Raw genomic sequence first — 27,732 nt, forward strand, 5'->3', positions numbered from 1 at the left:
ATGGCTTTGCTTTCCTAGCTGACTTGCTTAAATTTAAAAGGAAATAAAAATCAGATATCAAAGGAACAAAGGGCAGACACCAACATGGATTTGTGTTTACCAAGTACCTACTCTGTCTCCAGCATTGTGCCAGGAAATTAAAGAGAGATAGAACTCAGCAATACCATCTTTATCCCCAGTTAACTTAAAATATTGTCTAATTATGACTAAATATTTAAAACAAGTTCAAAATTAAGGGAAGATACAGTATATATTTAAGTCCTAAGTTGGTCAATTTTGCAAGTGGTAATAGGAAATGGAGAATTTCTAGGAGTCATCAGGAAGTAGCTAGGTCTCAACCATGCTTTGGAGGACAAGCAAGATTTAGAAAGCCATAGCAACTAAGGACATTTCTTTGAGATTATATATAGATTTAAAGGGCAATTAGACAGCTGTTCCAAAATACACAAAATAAGATGGTGGGATTCTATTATGATGTTTTAAATGCAGATGGGAAAGGAATGTTGAAATATAATCAAATACAGACAGAGATTGTGAAAATGCCACTGTATCACAGCTTGATCTACGGAGAAAACCAAACTCTGCCCTTAGCTTGGGGATTTTTCCAACTAAAAGTTTAAATAAACAGTGTACATTTTCCCTTTCAAAGAAGATACACAGTGTTACTAAGGAGTTCCTTCTCCATTGAGTCATCCTTAATATCCACGCAAAAGGGAAAAGCTCTCTTTCAGTTGATTAGAGTTTAATCTGCGTACCCTTCTTATATGTATAAATATCCTTCTCCCTCCTCCCAGAAGATCATATAGCTCTTCCAGAGATGTATTTAGCGGCCTGATTAATTACTGGACCTCTATGTAAATTACTCTCAAGATTAAGATGATCTTTTTATCACTTATTCACCTTGACAAACATTTACAGTTTAACATATCTGACAAAGCTATTTGTAAACACCTATATTCTAAATAAAGGTACATTACAGCTACAGTAAGTCTATAATAATAATAATAGCCTTAAAATAATTTGCCGACTACAGACAGTTCCCTAAGCAATTACAAGATGTTCTAAATTAATTTAGAAAGGAATTCCAAACAAGGCATTTAAAACCTAATAAGTTGCCATCAAATGAAGGGAGACGGGGAGGAGGGAAAGAGAAAGAAAACCCTAAGGCTTGAACTGGGAGAAATGATTCTCAGAACTACTGACCCTTGCAAGATCCATGTCTTCCTTGCATTTCTAGACACAAAGCAGATTTCTAATTGAAGATGATTATCTGGTTACTACATCCCAAATTGCATGTATTTCCTGCATTGAATCACATCTTCGTCTAATTATGTGGAGCATTTATCAATGTAAAAGTCCATAGAAACAGTTGAGTTTCTACCTGCAACGAGAATGTGTACTATGTACTGTGAGGCACTATATCACCATTACATGTGAGAGTCTTCAGTGACAACACTCTGCCTCCTGGTATTCACATGGATCTACAAGTCAAACTGCATTACCAAAAAACAATAGAAACAATTTGACAAAGAACTCACAAAAAAGGAGCCTAGTATGCTCTTGGGTTTTCTGAGGCATGGAACCCCTACACATGCCCTAGAAATATACACAGTGATATGGTAATCATTACCATGAAACAAAAAAAACAGCAATACACAGTTCTAAAATCTAAAACACCAAGTCCTATTCAGCAATTTTTATTCCCATAAACATGACTTGAGAGTTCAGTGCCTCAATTAAAGATGGATCACTTGATCAAGGCAATGTAACAGTAAAAAAAAAAAAAAAAAAAAAAACCCCAAAAAACTCAGACTTCTACACCACACAAATGCGCCTCTGTAAAATATAATTCCATTAGTTAGGCTAGTTAGGATTAACATGCAAGTCACTGAAAAGCCGCAAAGTAGACAAAAGACAATTTACCAAGGAAATACACAAAATCAAGAGCTATATTCACTCTGGATCATTCATTTAACAGATTGGAAGGAGGGTCTTATTAATTCTGGAGTTCTCATCATTGATTATCAAAATGACATGCATCCAAAGAGCTTACAGAATCCAAAGAACAACTTAGTTTCTTAGAAAAGATCTATGGACAATGCACGGTGGGGCACAGAAAAAGGAAATGAATCTAAATTTCCTTCTCCAAACACATAGATAATCACTGTTGCTAAACAGGTTACATACATATAAATACACATACATGTATACACATGTGAGTCTGTTTTGTTTTTCTGAGATGTTTGTTTTGTTTCATTCTGAGATGAATGAAATGGCACTCATCTTAGGAATCCAGGTTTTTTGGCATCTTTCATTGGTTTAGCACAGTGTTTTCATCCAAAATAATAAGGCACATTTCTAGTCAAATATACCATAAAGAAGCATTCACAGCAAAAGACTAACACTAACTATGCAATAGAGAGAACTGTTCCAGTTGCTTAAGATGCAGCTGTATGAAATCCGTCAAATCGCCAAAAAATCTTTCCCACCCTTACCTCCAGGGTCATGTTCACAGTGCTAATGGCCACTTTTATTTCTCCATCTGAAAGCTCTTTTAGATTCTTCAGCATTGTCTGTTCAATACCTAAACCTGTGGATGAGAGAAAAAACATTACGTTACATGTTGAGGAAGATTTTTGGTAATATTAAGGGATTATTTGAAGACGTCACCCTGTTAATTTCAGTATTTCCCCTCTCATATCTCTTTTAACCATAATAAACACACATGAAGGCAAAAAACCACATGGTGATAATATTTGCATCAGTGAGGATCCCAGCAGGAAACAGAATTCACCCTTCAGGAGGCCAAAGAAGATTCTTTAATAGTAGGACACTTGCAGAGATGTGGGTGGGACTGAGAAAATTAATAAAAGAATTTTTATCCTTTTATCTAGCATCCAGATACTAGCAGAAGTTTGGGTGAAGGAAACAGATATCTGGAGTAGTAGAGAGGGGTTGCAGAAACTAAGCACCAAGAGGAAGGGAGCAGGGAAGAAATACAACAGTCTCTTCCCCTTCCTTTGACGCCTATGCCCCATATATTTCTAACTCTTCTGTGGTCCAAATTCAACTGAAACCAGTAATCTTCAGGGGAGCCCAGAAGATTAAACACTCAGAGGTCAGACTCTGGAAACCCACAGCAGACAGAAGCAGAGTAGAAAAGCGCAGTAGGTAAGAAAAACCAACATAACCATGCAAACAACCAAATAATACCCAGGAAAGCGAAAATTTGCTTTCAAGATGCATTTAGAACAGCCTCCATGTTTTCAATTGTAATTTTACTCACAATGCACTTTATAAATATGACCCATAAAACTATCGTAATTAAGTTGGCCACCCTTGTAATAGGCTCTGGCAATAGGAGCTATGGGATTTCTTAAATGATGGGAGAATAATCCAGAAGGGATAGATTATCTAGAACTGCATAGTTTTAGCCAGCGGACCAATCTGCTTCAATAAAATCTATCATGGAAAACAGGAAAGGGTCTGGCTTAATACTGAATTCTCACCCTACATTTTTACATCAGAGCAGGTCTAAACTCTTGAGAAGACCTATACTAAAGCCCAGTAAAGCACGTATCTCCTTCTCAGATGTACATTAAGATGGCAGAGTCAATCATTATTTGCCAATTATTAATATTTGCCCTCTCAACTTATAACACTATCAATCAAAGCAGCAGGGGGAAACAGCTACTAAATATTTCTTTTCCACTCAAAGGTTGAAAAGCTGCCATCTATCACACTACAGCATAAAATGATTTATAGAATATATAGTGACATGAAAAGTTTGATCTAGTTTTGAAAATGAATGACAAAATGCACATCATCATGCGGCTACACATCCACATATATCTGCACATGTGCATGTGTAACAGGTGTGTCAGTGGCCCGCCCACATTTCCTCTGACTCTCATGCCCTAGCAAGTCGCTAAACCGCCGGCACCTGCATCTCTTTTCCTGAGGGTTTTCTCTGGCCATCAAAGCCCACCCCAGGAAAATTAACAGTCCCTGGAACTAAGTAACCCTCAACATTCCAGGGGTATGCTCCTAACAAAACCTGATTCATGGCGTGAATTTCTGTGCTGTCAATACTCATACCATAGCCGATTCCAACCTGCCAACCCAACATCAACCCATGCACAAAATTCCTGAAAATTTAGCAGTCAGCTCTTGGAGCTCCGATAAACAAGTTCCAACATGCCACTGTACCCCTCGGGTAGGAAAACACTGCAGTGCAATTTTACACTCTTTTCCAGAGGTCCTTAGTGGGATAAAGGCCTGATTTCCCACAAAGATAACTTGCTGGTTAAAGTGCTCCAGGCCCTATCAGTGTTTCCTGGGATCACCTCCCAAATATCTTGCTTTGCCTCAGACTCTGCCCCTGCAGGATTCCAAACTAAGGGAGAAAGCTGTACACCTTAAGTCAAACTGACTGTCTAGGTTTAAATCCAGGCCTGGCCACCTGTGTGTGATGATGCAAAAGCAGAGATGCTTCTCTGTGCTTCAGTGTTTTCATTTGAATATTGGGGATAATAATTCCACCTGGCAGGGTTGTCCTGAGGACTCCGTATGAAAATTCATACAAAGTTGTACCATCAGAACCTCGTGTATATTAGACACTTAATGAACTGTTGCTGCTATTATTACTATTGTTAAACAACTGAACCAGGGAAAGCACTCTCTTGACAAAGCCTAGACTTATAGAATAATTTTATCTGCTTAAGAATCTTCTCAGTTTTTTCCTCAAATTCATTTATGAAATCCCATTGCGCTTGACATTGTCCATGCCATATTCTCAAAATAGAGCCCTCCCAGCGCAGGGGTTTCCTGTCATGATGCATCCGGGGTGCCTATTAGGCACACGAATTAACCACACATCCAGGTACAAAGGCCTCAGAGGAAAGCCTGCAGCGCGAACTGTCTGCTTCCAGGTGAGCCAACACGATGCTCCTGAAAACTCTGCCCAAGCACGAACATTAGGGAAGAAAGTGAAGGCACAAGTCCACCTCCTGGGGCCCAGCAACAACCCACACCCCAAACCATCCCTCCACAGCTGCGGGACAGTCACTCACCCTGAGCACTGGATTGGGTCTCCTGCAGGATACTGATAATGTCCTCTCTTGGAGGTAAGCTGGGAAATTTTTCTTCCAGGATAGAAAGAATTTCCTCCTGCTTTTCTGAGATCTTCTTGGGCTCCATGGCCATCCACTTAAAAAGGATGCTACCTGAAAGGCATGAATAAAATCACCCTTAAACTTTCTAGTCAAGCTAGGATGGGGCTCAGGAAAGTCAATGCTTTCTAGTCTTGAAGTCTGCTTCCACTTTCAGATTCCTGTCTAAACCAGGGGCCTCCATTGTGTAACATTCAAGAGGCAACTTTTAGAAAACCCTTCAGATACTGTCTGTCTTGCCTCACTGTTCTTCCAGTAGTAATCTCAACAACTGAATTGAATATGGCACAGTTACAGATAAAGAAATAAAATGTTTCCCCATCCCACACAAATACACAAAAATGATACACATTAGTTTTAAACATTCTCAGGATGGAAGTTAATGAAAACTATTTAAAAATATTAAATATGACTTAATATTTCTGTTTAAGAATACCTTTAAGAGATCACAGAGATCATTTCATTCATCACGTTACTGATTTTATATAAGAACTCTCTCCTCTTAACAATGAAATGATTTCCTAGTCAAAGTGTCAGCAGCAGAAGGATCTGATAAGGCAGTGAACCCTGAATCCATCCCCAGTCTTCCAGGTACGACACACAGTTTTGAAGTTGTTTACTAACATCTAATTATAATGATTCATAAGCTGGGTCTAACTCACAGGTTTCAATTACAAAGCACTTCAATGATATGAATGACTAACTTCTCACAATCTCCTAGAATTTCTATACATAATCTCACCTTAAAAGGGAAGAGCTACCACCTGTCACATGCCCTTTTCCTGTAACCTGGGCCCAGACTAACAGAGTCATGGGGGGAAAGGAGGTTTTGCTTAGTGATAAATGATTAAACTCTCTAAAATTCCTCAAAATTATTGATTAATCAGGTTGATACATCTCTCTAGCTTTCAGGGTAGCCTAAATGACAATTACAGTGGTAAAAATGTAAAAGGAGAAATGAAGTAGTGAGTGAGAGAAAACTTTGGTACATAATCTAGACATCTACCTAAAAATCTACAGTACACAGAGATTAGATACACATTCACCATTAAAAGTCCTGGAAAAGCCCCAAGCAAGTCATCTGGCCTCTCTGTTTCTATTTGCCTATTTTAAAAACAGAAATAATGCTATTTTACCAGCTTATAAGGTTATATACCAAAAAATCAATAAATGTAAACATCATCATGAGAAATAAACACTGCCAAATACATTTAAGGCATCTTATTCCTTCATTCATTCCTTTAGCAAAGAACTGCTGAGCACCTATTATGAGCCAAGCGCTATACTAGATGCTAACGATTCATGACTGGAATAATGCTAGCCGTGCCTGTTGAAGCTTATAGTTGTTCAGGGGCTACAAATAAGTAAAACATAAATTTTCTTTTGTCTTTTGAAAATTTATCTATTTTATTTATTTTTGGCTGGGCTGGATCTTCGTTGCTGCTCAAACTTTTCTCTAGCTGTGGCAAGCAGGGGCTGCTCTCTAGTTGCAGCGCAAGGACTTCTCGTTGCGGAGGCTTCTCCTCTTGCAGAGTACAGGCTCGAGGTGCCTGAGCTTCAGCAGCTCCAGCACACAGGCTCAGCAGTTGCGGCTCACAGACTCTGGAGTGCAGGGTGAGTAGCGGTGGTGTACGAGCTCAGTTGCCCTGAGGCATGTGGGATCTTCCCAGACCAGGAGGTGAACTCACGTCCACTGCATTGGCAGGTGGACTCTTATCCACTGGACCACTAGAGAAGTCCCACATACATTTTGAATATGAGGGGGGTAAGAAATATCACTGAGGAAAAACAGTCCTCTGAATCTAGGCAAGAATTTAGGGGTCATAAAAGTTTTCCTAGAGAGAGTTAAGCTAAGCCGAGACTTGAATATTAAGTGACTTAAGGCAAAGGCAAGGTACCGGGAGATCCTGACCCAGGCAGAGCATGCGTACAGGCACTCAGGTGGGAGATTTGGCCAGTGCAAGGGATGGGAAGAAATTAATTAGAACTAACCAATAATAAAATTATCAAAAAACAGATATTATCATAAGAAACATAGATGACATAGATAAAAGGTCTAAGATATATGTAATACGGTTCCCCTTGGAAAGGAGAGAGAAAAGGGGATGGAGCAATATTTGAAAAGAGTAGCCAATCATTTTTCAAAAGTAATTAAACAGATTATTCAAATATTCAAAGTAAATTATGAATCCAAAACAGAATAAATACAAAGAAACTACATCTAGGCATGTGACAGTAAAACTGCTAAAAATCACAGAGGACAAAGTATATATCAGAGAAAAAGAAATATGTTACTGTCAAAGGAACTACAATAAAACTGAGCCTTAATCTCACCTAAAATGATGAAAGTCAAAGGACACTGAAATTACAACTGCAAAGTGCTGATATAAAAGAAATGCCGATATTGAATTCTTTGCTGATAGCTCAGGTGGTAAAGAATCTGCCTGTAATGCAGGATACTTTGGTTCAATTTCCGGGTCAGGAAGATCCACTGGAGAAGAGATAGGGTACCCACTCCAGTATTCTGGCCTGGAGTATTCCATGGACTCTATAGTCCATGGGGTTGCAAAGAATTGGACATGACTGAGTGACTTTCACATACATACATACTGAAATATAAGAAAAAATGAAGGCAAAATAAAGACATTTTCAGAAATATAAATTGGAAGTATCTGGCACAAGAAGAAGTCACACTCAAAAACAACAGCAAGGAAGAAGTATTGGAGAATATAAATATATGAGTGAGAATAAATCAATGTCCACTGTATAAAACATTTATAATACGGAGTTTAAAATAGATGTGTAATTAAAATACATTTCAACAGTAACAAATTGCAGATTGAACTAAGTAGAGACAAATTTCTCTAAGGTTCTTGGATGATCAGGCAAGTGGTAAAAATATTGATTTATAAGATAAATTAATGGTATTTTATAATCTTAACTATAAAATAATTACTAAAATAATTTTCTAAAAAGGAATTCATAACTAATAAGCTAGTGAAGGAAAATGTAATAGTAAAAATCCTTATTTAGTGTAATAATAGTAAAAAAAGATAGAGAAAAGGGGAAAATCTGAGACAAGTAGAAAACAAATAGCAAAATGACATATTAAGCCCAAACGTAAGAGCAATTACATTAATATAAAGAGACAGTGACTGTTCAGTGGGTATAGAGTTTCAGGACTGCAAGACGAACAAGTGCTAGAGCTCTGTTGTACAACAACGTGGGTATACTTTATTGAACTGTACACTTAAAAATGTTTAAGTTGGTAAATTTAATGTTAAGTGTTTTTTGTTGTTGCTCATTGTTCAGTCGCTAAGTTGTGCTAGACTCTTTGCGACCCCATGGCCTATAGAGTCCATGGAATTCTCCAGGCCAGGATAGTGGAGTGGGTAGCCTTTCCCTTCTCCAAGGGATCTTCCCAATCCAGGGATCAAACCCAGGTCTCCCACATTGCAGGCAGGTTCTTTCCCAGCTGAGCTACCAGAGAAGCCCAAGAATACTGGAGTGGGAAGCCTATCCCTTCTCCAGCGGAGCTTTCTGACCCAGGAATCTAACTGGGGTCTCCTGAATTGCAGGTGAATTCTTTACCAGCTGAACTACTTCAATTAAAAGACAAAAATTATCAAACTCTTTTAAAAACTACAATAGCAATATACTTTTTACATGAGCACACCTTAGATCTAATGATATTGAAAGACTGAAAGTAAAAGAGTAGAAAAAGATGTAACACTGGTATAATATACTAATATTAGATACTCTAAGACAAGAATTACTTGAGATTAAGACAAATATGTGCTTATTATTAAAGAATCAACCTTCGGGTAGATACATCAATGCTAACGTTACATGAACTAATAACAATATCTAATAGCTTCCCAATATCCAAAGCAAAAACTGACAGAACTGAATGAAGAATGAGATAAATATACAATCTTAGTGGGAAATTTTAGCACACATCTCTCAGCAACTCTAAGAACCAGCAGGAAAAAAAAATCAGTAAATACATAGAATATGTGAGCAACATGAGTAACAAAGTTGATCTGACATAAATTTATCATTATCAACAACATCAGACTATACTTTATCTTCTAATACAAATGAGACATTAACCAAAATTGGCCACGTGTTGAGACAAACTTCAACAAATTTCAGAGGATTACAATGAGTTATATTCTATAGTTATCATGAAAATAGTCTAAAAATCGATAATACAACAAAACTAGAAAATTTCCAAATGTTTGAAACATAAACAATGCACTTCCAAATCATGGTAAAAGGAAAAATCACAACATAAATTAGAATACAATTTAATTGAGTGATATGAAAATACTACATTTAAACTTGTAAGATGCAGCTAGAGATGTGCTGAGGAAATTTTATAATCTCAAAAGCATGAGATGTTAAAAAAAGACACCTCAACTAAAAAATGTAGAAGAAAGGATATAATAAAGATAAGAGCAAAACTTAAAAACATAAAAAAGAAACACATATAAGTAAAATAAAACAAAATACTGATTCTTGGAATAGGCTAATATGGTTTTTGAAAATGATTAAAAGACAAAATGATAGAAGGTATAATTTTCCCATATTAAAAATGAAATAGTGACATATTACAGATTCTAATAACTTTAAAAGATAAGTATAGGGGACTTCCCTAGTGGTCCAGTGGCTAAGACTCCACACTCCCAATGCACGGGGCCAGGGTTCAATCCCTGGTCAGGGAACTAGGTCCCACATGCCACAACTAAAGATCCTGCATGCACCAACTAAGACCTGGCTCAGCCAAATAAATAAATATTTTTTAAAAGATAAATATAATTTTAATAGATTTTAAATTTTAGAGGAAATGGGCATTTCTGGAAAAACTCAACTTGCCAAACTGATAGGAAAAGAAATTTTAATTGGGATGGTTTTGCATTTATTTTAAAATGAATCCACAGTTTAATATCCTTAGTTCCGTACATCTAAGAAAACAATATAGTAATTTTACACAAATTGTCCGAGAGATTAGAAAGAGAAAATACTTCCCATCTTATTTTCTGAATCCAGCATAATCTTTATACCAATACTCAGTAGAGACAGTACAAGAAAGAAGAAGCAGTGGCATATCTTTCTCATAAGTATAGTTGCAAAAAAATTTTTTTAAGCTAGCCCCAAATCAAGGTAGCAATATATAATAAGATATCGAATTGTCACCAAATAGGGGCTTTTTAGGAATTAAAGGCCAAGTTAACATTCCAAAGTTAACATAGTTAAGCACCCTAGTAGAAGAGAAATATCAAATGGTCACCTCAGTAAAAGTCTAGTTGTGAAACTACTTGATAGAATCCAAGATTTAATCATATTAAATCTCAGCCAAGTAGAAATAAAAGACAACTCACTTAATTTGATGAAGGGCATTTATAAAAACCAAGTAAGGTTATGGCTAATTCACAATGTTGTATGGCAGAAACCAACACAATATTATAAACATTTAAAAAACAAAACAATTTTAAAAGAAAGAGGAAAAAAAAACCAAATAAGAAAAACAAACATTATCCTTAACTGTGAATTATGAAAGACTTCCACCTCAAATCAGGAATTAGACAAAGATGCATGCTATTTCTACTTAACACTGCAGTCTGAATCCTAACCAGAGAAATAAGACAGTAAAAGAAGTAAAAGTGTAAAAACAAAAAAAGGTGAAAGTGTGAAGAGAGAAAAAGAAGAAACAAAAACTGCCTTCTTCATAGACAATATGTGTATCAACTTAAAAATGAAAATGCAAATAAATTAATTATTCAGTAACAAATGAATTAACTAATTAATAATACAAATTAACTTAAGACAGTAAATAAATTTAGCAAGGCTGCTGGGTATAACATCAGTAACACAAACTCTTGTATTTCTATAAACAATCATGAGCAATTAGAAAATCAAATTTAAATTAAACTGTAATAGCATCAAAATGTAAATATTTAGTAATAAATTTCACAAAAATATGCCTGGCTTACAGTCAAACCAAGATTCCAATTTCTTCGGTTTAATGATTTTAATTTTAAAATACCACAAAAAGGCAGTATTCAGAAATTAATCTAACAGGTATTGCACTAAACAGAATCCAACAGAATAATTCAATGAAAAGGAACTTCTGACATTATAATTTTGACTTGACAATTAAGAAAGAGATGAAGTTCTGATGTAAGTAGGAAAAAAATTAGTCAAAAAGATGCTCATCATACTCTGAGTTGTTTTTACTGCAGAAGAAAGGCTATGGCCCAACTTTATTCAAAGGACTCATCTATAGCAAATTTTTCTACTTCACTCTAGAGGCTCATTTAGTAACATACTTAAGTTAAATATCAGTAGCAGGATATAGAGTAGCCGAAAGCACCTCTGAGCAAAATTAAACCTATTTTTGACATAGGAGTTGACTTAACTTCCAGTTAAATCTGCAGAACTAAAAAACTCCTTAAATTCATATTCATGTATACAAATGTGTCCCAGCTCTTCAAAGACCATGAGAAATTACCAACAAGTAACAAAGAAAGCAATTATAATAAAATAGTAAATATTTCATTCCATTAGAGAAAAAAATCAACCACATATTCTTTGTTCAAAAGAATGGAGAAGAGAAGGACCTCTTCCCAAAAGCAATTGCAGTGCATTAATATTAAACATGAACTAATGAAGTCAGAAGTTGTTTGGGGAAAACATTCACCATAGTCAAGGCATATTCTGCATGATAAATTCTTGGCAGAAAAGAAGGGATTTAAACCTCTTTCCTATTTCACCTGGGATCATTTTTTTTCATACTGAAACAAAAAAATTAAGGGACAAATAATGGAGAGAGAGAGGAAGGGGGAGGGAGAAAGAAGGAGAAAAAAAATGGAAAATACAACTTGTATTTTTGCCTGCAAAGGGCTAAAAAGGGAGCAAGTTATTCAAGTGCTTAGTAATCTTATAAATTTAAAATGCCTAAATTTAAGAATAAAATTCATCTTTATAAAGCAAGATAAATAATTAACACTCTAAGGTTGAGGAATTGTTCTGGTTTTGTATCTAGCAGAAAAAATAATTTCTGTCCCCTTCCCCCAACTCAGGCCATCCCTCTTCCAAAGGAAAACAGCCCTGTAATTCCTTCTGGACTTTGTAACCATTTTGGGAGATGAATGATTCACTCTTTGGGCAAGAGAGGGAAAAAAACGGTCTGGCTCTGTTCCTTTCCTATTAGACCTCCTTAAAAGGACCTTTTTGAAGCTGGTAATCCAGGCTATGAAAATAGCAAGCAACAATTTTATTAACGTTCAAATGGAACAACCAACAGAAGGAGAGAATTATTTCTTTAAAAGCTAGGGCATATTTTTTCCACTTCCTCAGCTAAGAACAACTGCTGTTATTTGTTTCACTATTCAAGTTGTGGCTCTGTCAAGGCCTTGTACAAAGAAAAGAAACATGAAAGGTCCAGTGAGCTGTGGTTTTGATGGAAACCTGCCTGGTAATCAGTGATTGCAATCTCATCCTTGCCAGCTAGTTCTGGAAAGTGTGTGTGTGCGCGCGCGCGCACACACACACACACACACACACAAATACACATGTGGGCACACAAATCCTCAGTGCGATGATTCATCAATTTAATGGGCCTTAAATTTGACAATAGCCCTCTAGTAAACATTTCTGCAGAAAACGAATCCAGGTTGAGGAGTCTGACAGGTCTATAATTGTTCGCTTTTGGTACAAACTCAGGGCGTAACCAAACACCAACTTCAGGCCACCATGACTGTATGTGACTTTTAGAACAGATGGTAACTTGTTTGAAAATAATAATAAGCCTTAGAAGCAAATAGTAGGAGAAAGAAAATAAGAAGAGGAAGAGGAGATGAAAAGTTAGGAGAAAAGAAATAAAACAAAGAACAACAACCACAACAGCAAAAATATAGATGGGGAAGGGATGAAGAAGTGAAAAGACAGATTTCCAAAAATCAAGGTCATTTATGATCTCATCTGAATGAGCACATTCTCTTCTCAGATAATTTCTTACACAAATAATTAGAAAGCAGTCTCCATAAGTCAATCTATGCCTTTTCAGATGAAAATGATGCTCATGAGCTGCATCCTGAAATTTCTAAGTTTGAGATATGTCCTACTAAAAGACAACAGCAAGATCTAACTATTGTAAGAAGTATTAATTCAAGAAAATGTAAATTATTTCAACTTCGTCAAATGCCCTAAAGAGCCTGAACACACATTAGCCATGGCTGTGTCACCTGTTGGCATTTATCCATAACTGTCCTTCCAAGGTCCAGATGACAGAGTGACAGGGCAGATGATCAGATAAACACAGCAGGTTATTTCTCCACTGGCAGCTTGATATCTACTTTTAATTGGTATACAAATGATCTTTTAACAGCATCCATATTAATCAGGTTCTACCCCCATATTTGAATATAATATTATCCCATCATGCAAACATTCTGACACATAGCTAGAGCAGTGAGTATAAGACTAAGACTACAAAAGATTCCAATATGGCTAATTTTAAGTATTAATTTCATATATTTAGAAAAAACACCAGCCTGTATAGAAAAAGAAACTTGGAACAGGAATAGTCTAGTCTTTACTAGGCTAAAGGTCAAGCTGATTAGAACAATCCCCACATGCTGATTGAGGAGCAGAAAAGTGTGTGATACACTGCCCAGTACCTATATAAAACGCTATTATATATGTAAGAGTTGGAGAATGTCTATGATGTTATTAGGTGTCCTTTCAATAAGGATGATGCAATGAAAAAACCATCAGACCTAGATACTCTTTTAATAAGGAACTGGTATATGCGTTTGTTTCACTAATAATATGAATTTCACAGTTAATTATATTTCTATTTATTTCTTGTCTCCAGGAGGCTCATATTCAAACTTTCAAACAGAACATCACTTTTACTCCTCCAAGTTTATTTATTGGTATGTTTCCTGACCCTGACTCTTTTTTTCTGTTTTATTATATTTACATGCATTTTTGTAAGCCGCCTCAAATATTCCATGGAAAAAGAAAGGATACAAAAAATAAATAAATGGATAGACAGATGACTGACCTGTGCAAATAGATACTACATTTAATATAAAAGCAGGGATATAATAAAAATGAAGAGTGTACACTATATGATCCAATTTATATAATATGCCAAAGAGACAAAAACCAATCTCTAGTGTTACGGGGAACACACTGGTGTGGTAAAATTTAAAGAAAAGCAGGAAGCTGTGTGCTGTAAAGATCAAAATATTGGTTATCTTTACTTAGAGAGGGAGAGAGTTGTGATGGGGAAAGGCACAAGGACTATCTTGTTCCACATTTTACCTGATTAATTGTTAAAAATATGTCTCTTTTGTGATATTTCACTGAGCTGTATATTTAAATTTTTCTATTCATGCTTTGTATTCTTTTCTGTACATGTATAATATTCCATGAAAGGCTAAAATTAAACATATATATGTATATATATAAGATACATATATAAAGATGATAATAGAAACAAACAGTTGAAAAATACCAAAACAAAGATTTCTAAAAGCAAAAAAAGGGGGGAGGATATTATTGGAAGGAACAATGTTCGAATTCTGGACATAAAGAATATTGGAGGGATGGGCTGGAATGAAATGGAAATTATTAATACAATATCATAGTACCAACTAAATCAATATAGTCATAAAACAAAAAGGATATAAAAAACTCTTGCAAAATTCATTTCATGGCAGGATTTATTGAGGGTCTTTTATATGACAGGCACTGTTGCAGGCACACGAGAAAAGAACAGTGGTTCAGTTCAGTTCAGTTCAGTCACTCAGTCATGTCCGACTCTTTGTGACCTCATGAACCACAGCACGCCAGGCCTCCCTGTCCATCACCAACTCCCGGAGTTTACCCAAACTCATGTCCATTGAGTCAGTGATGCCATCTAACCACCTCATCCTCTGTCATCCCCTTCTCCTCCTGCCTTCAATCTTTCCCAACATCAGAGTCTTTCCAAATGACTCAGCTCTTTGCATCAGGTGCCCAAAGTACTGGAGTTTCAATTCAGCATCAGTCTTTCCAATGAACACCCAGGACTGATCTCCTTTAGGATGAACTGGTTAGATCTTCTTGCAGTCCAAGGGACTCTCAAGAGTCTTCTCCAACACCATAGGTCAAAAGCATCAATTCTTCAGTGCTCAGCTTTCCTTATAGTCCAACTCTCACATCCATACATGACCACTAGAAAAACCATAGCCTTGACCAGACAGACCTTTGTTGGCAAAGTAATGTCTCTGCTTTTTAATATGCTGTCTAGGTTGGTCATAGCTTTTCTTCCAAGGACCAACTGTCTTTTAATTTCATGGCCGCAATCACCATCTACAGTGATTTTGGAGCCCCCCAAAAATAAAGTCAGCCACTGTTTCCACTGTTTCCTCATCTATTTGCCATGAAGTGGTGGGACCGGACGCCATGATCTTAGTTTTCGGAATGTTAAGCTTTAAGACAACTTTTTCACTCTCCTCTTTCACTTTCATCAGAGGCTTTAGTTCTTCACTTTCTGCCATAAGGGTGGTGTCATCTGCATATCTGAGGTTACTGATACTCCCGGCAATCTTGATTCCAGCTGTGCTTCCTCCAGCCCAGCGTTTCTCATGATGTACTCTGCATATAAAGTAAATAAGCAAGGTGACAATATACAGCCTTGACATACTCCTTTTCCTATTTGGAACCAGTCTGTTGTTCCATGTCCAGTTCTAACTGTTGCTTCCTGACCTGCATACAGATTTCTCAAGAGGCAGGTCAGGTGGTCTGGTATCCCCATCTCTTTCAGAATATTCCACAGTTTATTGTGATCCACACAGTCAAAGCCTTTGGCATAGTCAGTAAAGCAGAAATAGATGTTTTTCTGGAACTCTCTTGCTTTTCTGATAATCCAGCGAATGTTGGCAATTTGATCTCTTGGTTCCCCTGCCCTTTCTAAAACCAGCTTGAACATCTGGAAGTTCACAGTTCACGTATTGCTGAAGCCTGGCTTGGAGAATTTTGAGCATTACTTTACTAGCATGCAAGAAGAGTGCAATTGTGAGGTAGTTTGAGCATTCTTTGGCATTGCCTTTCTTTGGGATTGGAATGAAAACTGACCTTTTCCAGTCCTGTGGCCGCTGCTGAGTTTTCCAAATTTGCTGGCATACTGAGTGCAGCACTTTCACAGCATCATCTTTTAGGATTTGAAATAGCTCAACTAGAATTCCATCACCTCCACTAGTTGTGTTCATAGTGATGCTTCCTAAGGCCCATTTGACTTCACATTCCAGGATGTCAGGCTCTAGGTGAGTGATCACACCATTGTGATTATCTGGGTTGTTTAGATCTTTTTTGGATAGTTCTTCTGTGTATTCTTGCCAACTCTTCTTAGTATCTTATTCTTCTGTTAGGTCCATACCATTTCTGTCCTTTATTGAGCCCATCTTTGCGTGAAATGTTACCTTGGCATCTCTAACTTTCTTGAAGAGATCTCTAGTCTTTCCTGTTCTATTGTTTTCCTTTATTTCTTTGCACTGATCACTGAGGAAGGCTTTCTTATCTTTCCTTGCTATTCTTTGAAACTCTGCATTCAAATGGGAATATCTTTCCTTTTCTCCATTGCTTTTCACTTACCTTCTTTTCACAGCTATTTGTAAGGCCTTCTCAGACAGCCATTTTGTTTGTTTGCATTTCTTTTTCTTGGAGATGGTCTTGATCCCTATCTCCTGTACAATGTCATGAACCTCCATTCATAGTTCATCAGCCACTCTGTCTATCAGACCTAGTCCCTTAAATCTATTTCTCACTTCCACTGTATAATCATAAGGGATTTTATTTAGGTCATACCTGAATGGTCTAGCAGTCTTCTCCATCAATTTAAGTCTGAATTTGGCAATAAGGAGTTCATGATCTGAGCCACAGTCAGCTCCCATTCTTGTTTTTGTTGACTGTTTAGAGCTTCTCCATCTTTGGTTGCAAAGAATATAATCAATATGATTTCGGTGTTGACCATCTGGTGATGTCCATGTGTAGAGTCTTCTCTTGTGTTGTTGGAAGACAGTGTTTGCTATGACCAGTGCGTTCTCTTGGCAAAACTCTTATTAGCCTTTGCCCTGCTTCATTCTGTACTCCAAGGCCAAATTTGCCTGTTACTCCAGGTGTTTCTTGACTTCCTACTTTTGCATTCCAGTCCCCTATAATGAAAAGGACATCTTTTTTGGGTGTTAGTTCTAAAAGGTCTTGTAGGTCTTCATAGAACCGCTCAACTTCAGCTTCATCAGCATTACTGGTAGGGGCATAGACTTGGATTACCATGAATGGTTTGCCTTGGAAACGAACAGAGATCATTCTGTCATTTTTGAGATTGCATGCATGTACTGCATTTTGGACTCTTTTGTTGACTATGATGGCTACTCCTTTTCTTCTACAGTGGAGCAGTGAACAAAACATGTATGGTCTCTTATCTCATGAAGCTTATATTCTGGAATAAAGGACCAAGAGGGAGAAGGAGATACAGTGATAAAGCTAAGTAGATGGGTAGAAACACGCATTTCAGACGGTAAGTACAGTTTATGTAAACTGTCAAGAGTGGAAGAGTTTGGCATATTTGAAAGGATGAAAGGCCTCTATTCCTAGAACACACAATGGCAAAATGGGAAGAGAGCATGAAATGATGTTGGAATTGGCAGAGGCAAGATTATGTTGTGCACTGTAAGGGTGGAATGCTTGGATTTTGAGTACGATGGATTTTATGCAGGGGGTTGACTTGACTGTTTTATACTTTTATGATCACTTTCTAAGCAATAGTTTTTATGAAGAAAATAGGGCAACAGTCAGGCAGTTATGGCATTAGTCAAAGAGAGTAACTTGGATTGAAATACTAGTAGTTATGAGAAAAGTGGATGCAAGTTATGTTTTAGATGTAGAGTCACCAGGACTTGTCAATGCATCAATGAGGGAGGCAAGGTAAAAGAAAGAATTAAGAATCACTTCTAGCTTGAATGGCTTGAACAACTGGGTGGATGTCAGTACCTTTTACTACTATTAGCGAACTGGGATAAAAGTAGGTTTGGAGGTACAGGGAACCAAAGGGTTCCATGATAGCCCTGTTGAAGTAGTGGTGCTAATTAGACATGCACGTGAAGATGTCAAATGGGCAAATTCTAAAGAAAGGTTATGGTTAGAGATACAGGAGTCACAGCCTGTGAGTTACATTTAAGATTTTGGAACTAAATGAGGCCATCTAAGTACTGTACAGATAAAAAATGCTCCCAGGACAAAGTTCTAGGGTACTGCAATATTTAGAAGTTGAGCAGAAGAGAAGGTACCAACAAGCAATACTAAAAAAGAATAGACCCAACCTTTTTGCACATTAAGGAACAAACTGAAAATTACAGGTATTTTTATTCAGTGTACCAGGCTAAGAGGCATACTAACGGTCCTCTCCAAGGACTGAGGGGATCAATATCTTGGCTCAAGAAATCCATTTACAGCACACTAGCCTCAGCATGATGGATTTTAGGGTGAGACCATGGGAATGAAAGGCAAAGAACAGTTAGATTGACAAAGTACTTAGTTTGGAGTATATTCAGGTTTTTTGGCACAAAGTTTATAATAACATATCTTACATAGAGGTCCAATTATGATGCTTTCAAGGACTATTTCAAGTCTTGACAAATTTTTTTTTTTTTTTGCCTCATGATTACTTTAAGAATTTGCAAAAGTATTTTGGTTACTCAGCACTTTCCTCATGAAAACAGTAGAAAAGAACCTCTAATATTATACAAACATATTGTCCCTAAGAAGGCATGAATGACATGCAAGTCTCCAAACCAGCGATGTATTTGCTTCAATGTATAGCAAGTCAAATTTTGACTAAATATTTAACTTCATGTCATCTGGAAACAGACACTTCTCAAAATTCTTTATGGCAAAGGTGTGTGTAGAAATTTGCATCCCTTCAAGACCTAGAAGAATGCATAATACATGGTTTAGAAATGTGTGTCAAATTAATGATCATTTTGAGCACCCCAAAATGCAAAATAAATCATAGCTGTTTCTACAGAAAACCCTTCAGAAAGAATGACATTATGAAAATAATGAATCCTAAAATTATGTATAGGCATATAAAAAAAACTTCCCTTTAAAACACTCCTTTAGGGTTGGTGTTAATACATGATTAGAAAGCCATAAAATCTAATTTTCAGTTTAGTGTGTACAGCAAAATTCAACTTGATTCCTTTCTGATATTTATTAAAGTCAGGAGCTTTTAAAAAGTGGTCATTGCCCTTCTTGCTCCAAACACTTAAGTTACCTTTTTAAAGCCAAACTCCTGGGATCATCATTCTTCAGTTCATCTTGGCCAAACTGTTCCAAAATGTTCCACGTAATGTACACACGCATATGCACGTGTCGCACTTCGGTCAAAGTCTCCAGAGCTCTCTTTCTACTATGTTAAACCACCCATGTCTTCTACTGCCAGGCTTCAGCAACCTTGGCTTTCTCATGACAGTGTCTGTGTGGGCAGTCTTCACAGGTAAAGGGACTGTGTCTGTCCAAATTCCAATTTCCAAGCAACAAGGAAGTGACAGTCTTATTCTGCCAGCTTCCCAAGGCCACTTCAAACCCAAAGTTATGAAAAAAATCTCTGATGATTGAAAAAAAAAAAAAAAACAAGGTCCTTTACCATAGCTCTAATTCTTGGCAACTCTGCAAACTAAAGCTAAGGTAACTAACAAGAGAGTCTAAAGTGCAATATCCATCAAAGAGTTGGTTCCTCATGTCCAACTGGACATGTCACGTCCAATTCTTGGCAACCCCACAGACTGTAGCCTGCCACACTCCTCTGTCTGTGGATTTCTCCAGGCAAGAATACTAGAGTGGGTAGCTGTTCCCTTCTCCAGGGGATCTTCCTAGCCCAAAGATGGAACCTGTGTCTCCTGCATTGCAGGCAGATTCTTTACCATCTGAGCCACAAGATTCAAATTCCCTAAATCTGAATGTCACCATTATTATCACCGGCATCATTGTCATAATCAGCAACAAAATCATCTTTGTTCCAAGTACTACAGCTTGATATTACCTTATTACTTATGGAAAATCATGCTGAACTGTTCATTGACTACATTTTCCCTACTAAATGACACATGTATCTTTTTAGACAATAAACCAAACTTCTTAGTTTCAAAATAATTAAACAACATATTCTCTAGTGTTTGCTCCACATATTTGCACTGTCAAACTACTTCCCTTTTGGCTGAGATCCCCAATTGCCTTTATTTCCCTTCTGTTCTGTCAGAGATACATGGTTGTGGCTACTTAGTTTAGTTGAAGGCGCAGTTTCCCAGAGAGCAGTTTAACAGATGTCCGTAGGCAGAAAAGTATTTAAAACAGGTTGACTGGGGCCATTGGTTCTAGGACATTTATAGGAACTACAGAAGTCCTGGACCCTTTTCCCTCCAAATGCTGGTAGAGGCAGAGGAAGAAAAAGAAAAAGGAAAAAAAAAAAAGCCTTAAAGGAGTTGTCACCATATTCTTGGGCTTCTCTTTCCTTTTTTAATTCTTTCAGCCTGTTAATCAGTGTTTTTCACTTCCTTGTGTCAAATACTCCTGAGAAAAACTTGGTCTATCATGTTCAAGATGGATTGTTGAAAGGAGGAAAAACAGCTTTATATAAAACCCAAAACTGTCCTAGATGAGACAATATGGAATTTTTGTGGTAATTTTGTGGCATCAAAGTCAGTGGACAATTTCCAGCTTAGAAACCACTGTTTAGAAGTGACAGACCCCGCTGAGGAAGATGAAAAAGAGATGAGGAGGGTAATTGATGACAGCGCGCTGAGAACACAGTGCTTAAAGCTAACTGGGTGAAGATGGAAACACGACGTGATGGGGAGAGAAGGAGGTGGCAGTTTAACCATAAAAGTCCTGCACAGTATCATCAAAAGGAAGGCAGCTGACTGTGCCATCCAAGTAGTATTATATAAACGAGCATGGATCAGTACCAGGAGACATTTCAATGACGGAATGTGGAATTCTGGCCCATATCCATGCTGTTGTGGAGTGGGAACATTTAATATTCCTGTCTGGTGAAACAGCAAAGATCCTTCATGCCTATTTCTAAATGCACATTTTTAATATTCAATATAATGCTACTCTTTAACAAACTCTTTACTCCCTGCCTCTCTGCTGAAGCTTCCCGTGGTCTTGAAAGGGACTGTTAACCCAAGAATGGATCGCACATTTTGTGCATGAGTGAGTCTGGAGACACTCCATTAAGCCTTCCAGTATTTAATGGAAAGAGCCATCTCTCACCTCTGAGCAGATGAGCCAGCTGCTCGGTGATGACCTCGGGAGCCTCCTGGAGGATCTCTTTCACCACCAGAGACGACGAAGGCTCTCGGAACTCAAAGCCGGCGTCGCCCTGCTCCACCGGATTAATGACCTTGACAACTGCTGATTCTAAAGTTTTGTCCTCACTGGAAAGCAAATGGAGGAGAGGAAAAGAAAGAGGGCATATTTTCTTACTTTCTGGAATTATTTAATCTCTGTTTCCACACAAGTGACTTCCTCTTAATAACCATTAAAATAAGTTCACATGACTTATTCTTTATGTGTTTTCACATTTCATTTTAATTAATTACATCCCCAAGAATCTTTGAAAACCTTCACACCTTTGCACTCTCATCTCTTGTTTGGCTGTTGGAAAATAATAATAACAACAATAATAATCATTGCTATAGCTAACATTTATTGAGTTTCCACTACAGGCTGGACACTGTAATAAATACTTTCTCAGTATTATTACATTTTCTACTATAAACTGACTCTACTCAATGGGTTCTATTAAAATTCTTATTTTTACAGGTGGGAAAAAAAAGCATGAAAAGGTTAACAAATGTGACTGTTACAAACACAGGGAATATGGTCAATACTTTGTAAAAACTGTAAATGGAGTGTAACCTTTAAATATTGTGTAAAAATAAAATTAAATAACAGTGACCAAGGCCACACAGCTAGTAGACTGCTGCTGCTGCCATTGCTATTTAGTCCCTAAGTTATGTCTGAGGCTTTGCAACCCTATGGACTACAGCCAGCCAGGCTCTTCTGTCCATGGTATTTTCCAGGCAAGAACTGGAGTGGGTTGCCATTTCCTTCTCCAGGGGATCTTCCCAACCCAGGGATCAGAGCCACATCTCCTGCTTGGCGTGTAGATTCTTTACCACTGAGCCACCTGGGAAGCCCTAGTAAGTAGACTACTTCTATTTAAACTCTTAATTATCTGGATCCAAAGCTTACACATTCAGTTATGTTGCTGGAAAAAAATACTTCTAGCTTATTTATTTCTGCATCATTCTTTTTATATGAGATACAGTTGGCTTTTATCAAAGGCAGGAAGAAAGAGGTGGATAAAACTGACTTGATTCTGTCTGCCAAAACTCAAAGAATGGCAATGAAGGAAATGAAAATTGCAGTTTATTTTTGAAAAACATTCTATTTTGTAAACAATCCCAAAGCAAGGCTTCACAACTTCAGTCTCAAAATCAGAATAAATGTTTCCATTTTAATTGGTAACAAAACTTTTCCTAAAATCTTAACTGACACAAATTTCATAGTTCCCTTCTTTGGCATCTTGCATTGCTTCTTTCCATATCTCCTTGTGTTATAGTTAGTTTGAAAAAGTTAACACACAAATTTAGTCAAGCACATGATCAACCTGAACAATGATAATGGAATTCAGTCAAATAACCTATGAATAACTCTCAGTCAGTTAACAACTAATTAATAAGTATTATTCAAAAGAATTTTGAGTGTTTTGAGTATCATGGGGATAGAAACAACCCTACAGAGGCAGATCATTTTCCAAACTCTTTATAACTGAATGAACTTCACAACTGACAATATAAGGTATTCATACCTAAATATGCTTCCTTAAGGAAGGTAGATAAAAAATCAGATACTTTTACATTTTATTTCATGTATACATTTTATTTCATGTATGGGTAAATGCCATATCAAAGATTAGAAAATCGGCAAAGTTTGCAAAAAACTATCACCTCACATGGCTGAGATGTTTAACTGGGGACTCTTCACTCACTAGCAACAGAGAGCTTATCAAATGAGACTCTGTGATGGGTTGTAAGAACTGTGAAGGCAGGAAATTTGTCTTATTCCTCTTTATGTATAATATCTGTAGATTCATGCACCAGTTAGCAACTCCTAAGTACTTACTGAAGGAAACAGAAGATCTGTGTTCTCACCCAAACCCTTCTATTAACTGCATGTTGTACTTTGGGCAAGTCATTTGCGAATGGGTTTTGGGTTTCTTGTCCATAAAATAAGGAGTCCAAATTACATGAACTTTATAGAGTCCATCCTGCTTTTATAGGAAATGCTATGACTAAAGGAGCCAATGACTGAATGGCTTTCCTAGCCCATGTATATAATTTTCCATTTCACTACCAAGATTTCTTTCTTAAGAATTTTTCAGTTTTATTTAGTGTTAATTTCAACCTTCACTATACATTTTCAGCATCAGTATAAAGTTGCATTGTTATATAGAAAGTGTTTGAAATGATTTAAAATTAAAATTTGGGCCTATTTTATAAGTATTTTCCACTCAAAGATGTCATATCTGAAATGCCAAAGTAAAAACAGAGGCTTGGCATAGCCCAAATTTTGCTGTAAGAGAAAAAACACATTCTCTTTCTTCGAAATGTCCTCTTCCTTTAATACATCTTCCCAAACCACAAAAAAATCTGAACAAGGTAATACTTGGCCCAGAAAAATCTTTTTTAAAATATCAAACCTCCCTCCAGAGCCTTACCTTGCCAGTACGTTGCTGCCAACAAGTGTTAGAGATAACTTCCCCTCATCATTTAGCTGATGCAGATTGATTTCATCTCGGAATATGTGGAATGACTCAGAGATGTTGAGCTCTTCTAAAATGAACCTTGTTTCAGTGAAGTAGCTGAATTCAGTCCTTGGTATGTTCAGCACCGGCAAACAGAGAACCCCCGGAGGGCTGACCTACCGAGAAAAAAGTTGACGAGTCACTGACGCAGCAGGAGGATAAAACACAGCTACAGTTTCTCAAGCCAGAGGGTAACCGGAAGGGAAGGAAGGTCCTCTGGTCTCGCTAAACCACGTTACGTTCATTACCGGTTTTCCCTGAACCCAAGGAGCGGAGCATTTCCCATGGATTAAGTGGTCCCTAATTTTTGTTCATCTCTTGTGACTCCACATGAAACTTCTCTTGCCTTCCTTGAAAATTTTTGTGTCTCATTTCACCCTCTCCACCTCTTAAAATACACACATTCTCTTCTTCATAGGAAACAAATCTGCCCATCTTTATGGAAAGAGCAAAAAATGAGAATGATGACCGCAGGGCAGGGGAAGACGGTGTGTTGTGCGCACGTGTGCGCTCTATCATGTCCGACTCTTTGTGACCCTGTGGACTATATAGCCTGCCAGGGAAATTTCCAGGCAAGAATACTAGAGTGGGTTGCCATTTCTTTCTCCAGGGGAGCTTCCTAACCCAGGGATCAAATTGGTGTCTCTTGTGTCATCTTCTTTGGCAGGTGGCTTCTTTACCAGCTGAGCCAATAGGGAAGCTACAAGTAAAAACCTCACTGACACAGAAAGACCCAAATGTCACATCTATATGGGATGCCTCCCAATCAACTCCAGTCAATTGATTCCATGCAAAAAATTCCCAGTCCAGGATAGGCAAATCCTTCAATTACTCAAGAGAAGCTAGAAATCTAGATTTGGGGGTGTTATCTGTAATGTTTAATTGTTACAATGTCACAATAAACCTTTTAATTAAAAATACTGTGTAGGTTAGTGAAAACTCCAGATTTGGCTCACAGACTACCAGACTATGATTTCTGTTAATGTTTTATATCTTTTTTAAAAACATAATGTTAACAAACCTCTTTTAAAAAAAAAAAAAACTGTAATGATGGGGGAAACTGGAGATGGGTAGACATTAGAGAATTTCAGATTCACAATAATAAACTTATTTTTCCATGAGAATTTTTAAAATGAAGGTGCTTTTAAATATTACTATAACTCTATAGCAATAAACTAAATATCACTGAGAGAATGTGGGGTTTGGAAAGACTGGATTTTTGCCTGAACTAAATGGCCTTTGTTCTCACATCATCACTAACTCTTTCGCAAGCATAGTGTTTATTACACAGTCTTAACATCTTTATCATCCATCTCCCCTTCCTAGCAGGGATTTTTGTCAGTTTTGTTCATGTTTCTAAGTGCATAAAATGGTCTGACACAAAACAGATATTTAATACATACTTTTCGAGTGAAATAAATGAATCACCTACGACTATGGTATACAAAGCCATTCCAACAAGATGGTTTTTATCCCACCTATCAGGCTAATACAGAATCACAACCGTGTAATAATCATTACCAGTTTATACACAACAAGATGTTTTTCCTTATTACTTGCTAGAGTTATACCTTACTCCTGATACTGAAACTTAAGTCAAGAGCCATGCAGTCTGAGCCTGTTCTGGCAGGACCTATTCTGGAGTGGTGGTCGGAAAAGCTATGTTCTGGTCCTGACTCTGCTGTCTGACTTTGAGAAAGCCATCTTCCTCTCTGAGCCTCAGTTTTCCTCATCCATAGAATGGGGCTTACCTACCAGGGCGGAAAGTAATTAAACAGAGTCAGACATGTGAAGCTGCAAACCCTGTCCTTCTATGTGTTCATACTTTGAGAGGGAGCAGCCAGATTCTCAGGAAAAATTAAAATGAAGATGCAGACCCGTGATGGGAGCAGGGTGCAGCAAACTAAGAAGAAGACACAGAACTTGACAAGTTCCCAGTATGTGACCCTTCAATAATTCCATATTTGTCCCCATGCTTAGTTGTGAGTCTTGCAAGAAGGAGAAGAGAGGCCACACATCTCTTTATTTCACTATGACAACTACTTTGCCCACTCCTTTTGCTGGATGTTATTATATTCATTCAAGACGTCAAAGTTAGTGGCAGTGCTGTCATTATTATTATATGACTTCCTAAGAGTCCATGACATGGTAATCTGACATGTTCATTTCATAGAGAGAAGGATGAATTTAGGAAAAAATTTTCCTCCTTTAAGTAGGTGTAAACTATACTTCCTTGAAGACTTAAGATCTGTTCCTGCGAAGGATTCTATGTGTGAGGGGAGTGAGTGGGTAGGTGTGTGTGTGTATGCACACGCATTCTAATGACCATACAAGGGTATCTGGTTCACCGTGGCATGGAAAATGAGAAAGAAACTTTTCTCTAGACAAAGTTGTGAGATTTTGAGCAACAACTCCATAACCTAAGGCAACCTCTCCGATCCCATTAAGGGAAAAAAAAGAATCCATGCCACGATCAGTCTAAAAACCAGTCTAGTTCAAGCAACTCTACTGATCTCAAGACAAGCAATGCTTTTTTCCTAGAAGTCAAGAAACCCACTTAAGGGTGGGCAGGACGTGGGGAAGATAAATTAGGAGTTTGGGATTCACAGATACACATTACTATATATATAGTAGGTAATCAACAAGGACCTACTGTATAGCACTGGGGATTAAACTTAATATCTTGTGACATAATGGAAAAGAATCTGAAAATCGAGTGTACAGCAAAATAACTGAACCACTTTGCCGTACTCTTGAAATGAACACAATACTGAAAACTAACTATAGATCAATACAAAATACATAAGAAAAAAATCCCATTAATAAGATTAGTGTTTAAATACATGTCTTGACACAGGCACATTTCTCTCTTCATACCAATTAATCTCCCTTGTGAAATTTAGCAAATTTTAAGATAAATCTGATAGAAAGTCATATGTCGACATCAGAATATTTTACCTGGCACTTTGTCAGCTGCTGCCCTAAAACCATTCTTGCCACCTACGGCTCATCCTGGAAGGCTGGGTTTCATGTGAATGTAAATCATTGTAGATCAGCTATGCATACTGTCAGAGTCAAGGATCCAAACAAAATTGGAGTAAAACAAATTGTACTCCAGAAAACGAAAAACTGTATGAGATTAGACATAGCACCAAGACACTCATAATGTACTTTTTCAGGCTTTAAAGTGATGCTTTAAATGGGTTGATGAATTTATGGAATGGATATTTTTAAACAAATTATTGAAAGAAAGGTCTTTTCCACCTGCACTGGCATGCTATAGTATGGCTTCACAGAGTACGAAGACTCTGACTCAAGGGAAATTATTGTTAACTGAGAATGATCTTGCTGTACAAAGTCAGGCTAAGAGGCAAAAACAGAATATAGATGTGGAAGGTAACACCTCTATTACTGAAAATTCCAGCCAGCATGCTCTATTCTTCATGTAATGGTCACAGACTATTCTGCACATATTTTTGTACTCCCAAGGGCAAGATCATCCAACAAGAATGATAAAGGCAAACAAGAAATTCTGACACTTACTTTTGTCAGTTCTCTGAATTTCCACAAAAGTAATCAACAATTGTAAATTTTTAAAATTTTTTATTTGAAAAAATCGATCCTATTGAAATA

At 37.2% G+C, this 27,732-nt stretch overlaps 1 protein-coding gene across 6 annotated transcripts in view; it reads right to left on the reverse strand.

Annotated features, from left to right (window-relative positions):
* The window catches only part of PRUNE2 (prune homolog 2 with BCH domain), a 281,565-nt gene that overhangs the window by 203,739 nt on the left and 50,094 nt on the right, over positions 1 to 27,732 (reverse strand). For all 6 annotated transcript variants that reach the window (XM_065908127.1, XM_065908124.1, XM_065908123.1 and 3 more), the window contains exons 3-6: positions 24,013 to 24,215; positions 21,501 to 21,664; positions 5,073 to 5,225; positions 2,496 to 2,590 (exon numbers count right to left, since the gene is read on the reverse strand). In XM_065908127.1, the coding sequence (XP_065764199.1) occupies positions 2,496 to 2,590; positions 5,073 to 5,225; positions 21,501 to 21,664; positions 24,013 to 24,215 (615 nt within the window). The remainder of the gene's footprint in view (positions 1 to 2,495; positions 2,591 to 5,072; positions 5,226 to 21,500; positions 21,665 to 24,012; positions 24,216 to 27,732) is intronic.

The sequence above is a fragment of the Muntiacus reevesi genome, chromosome 17 (genome assembly GCF_963930625.1).
Source record: "Muntiacus reevesi chromosome 17, mMunRee1.1, whole genome shotgun sequence".
Taxonomy (NCBI): Eukaryota; Metazoa; Chordata; class Mammalia; order Artiodactyla; family Cervidae; genus Muntiacus; species Muntiacus reevesi.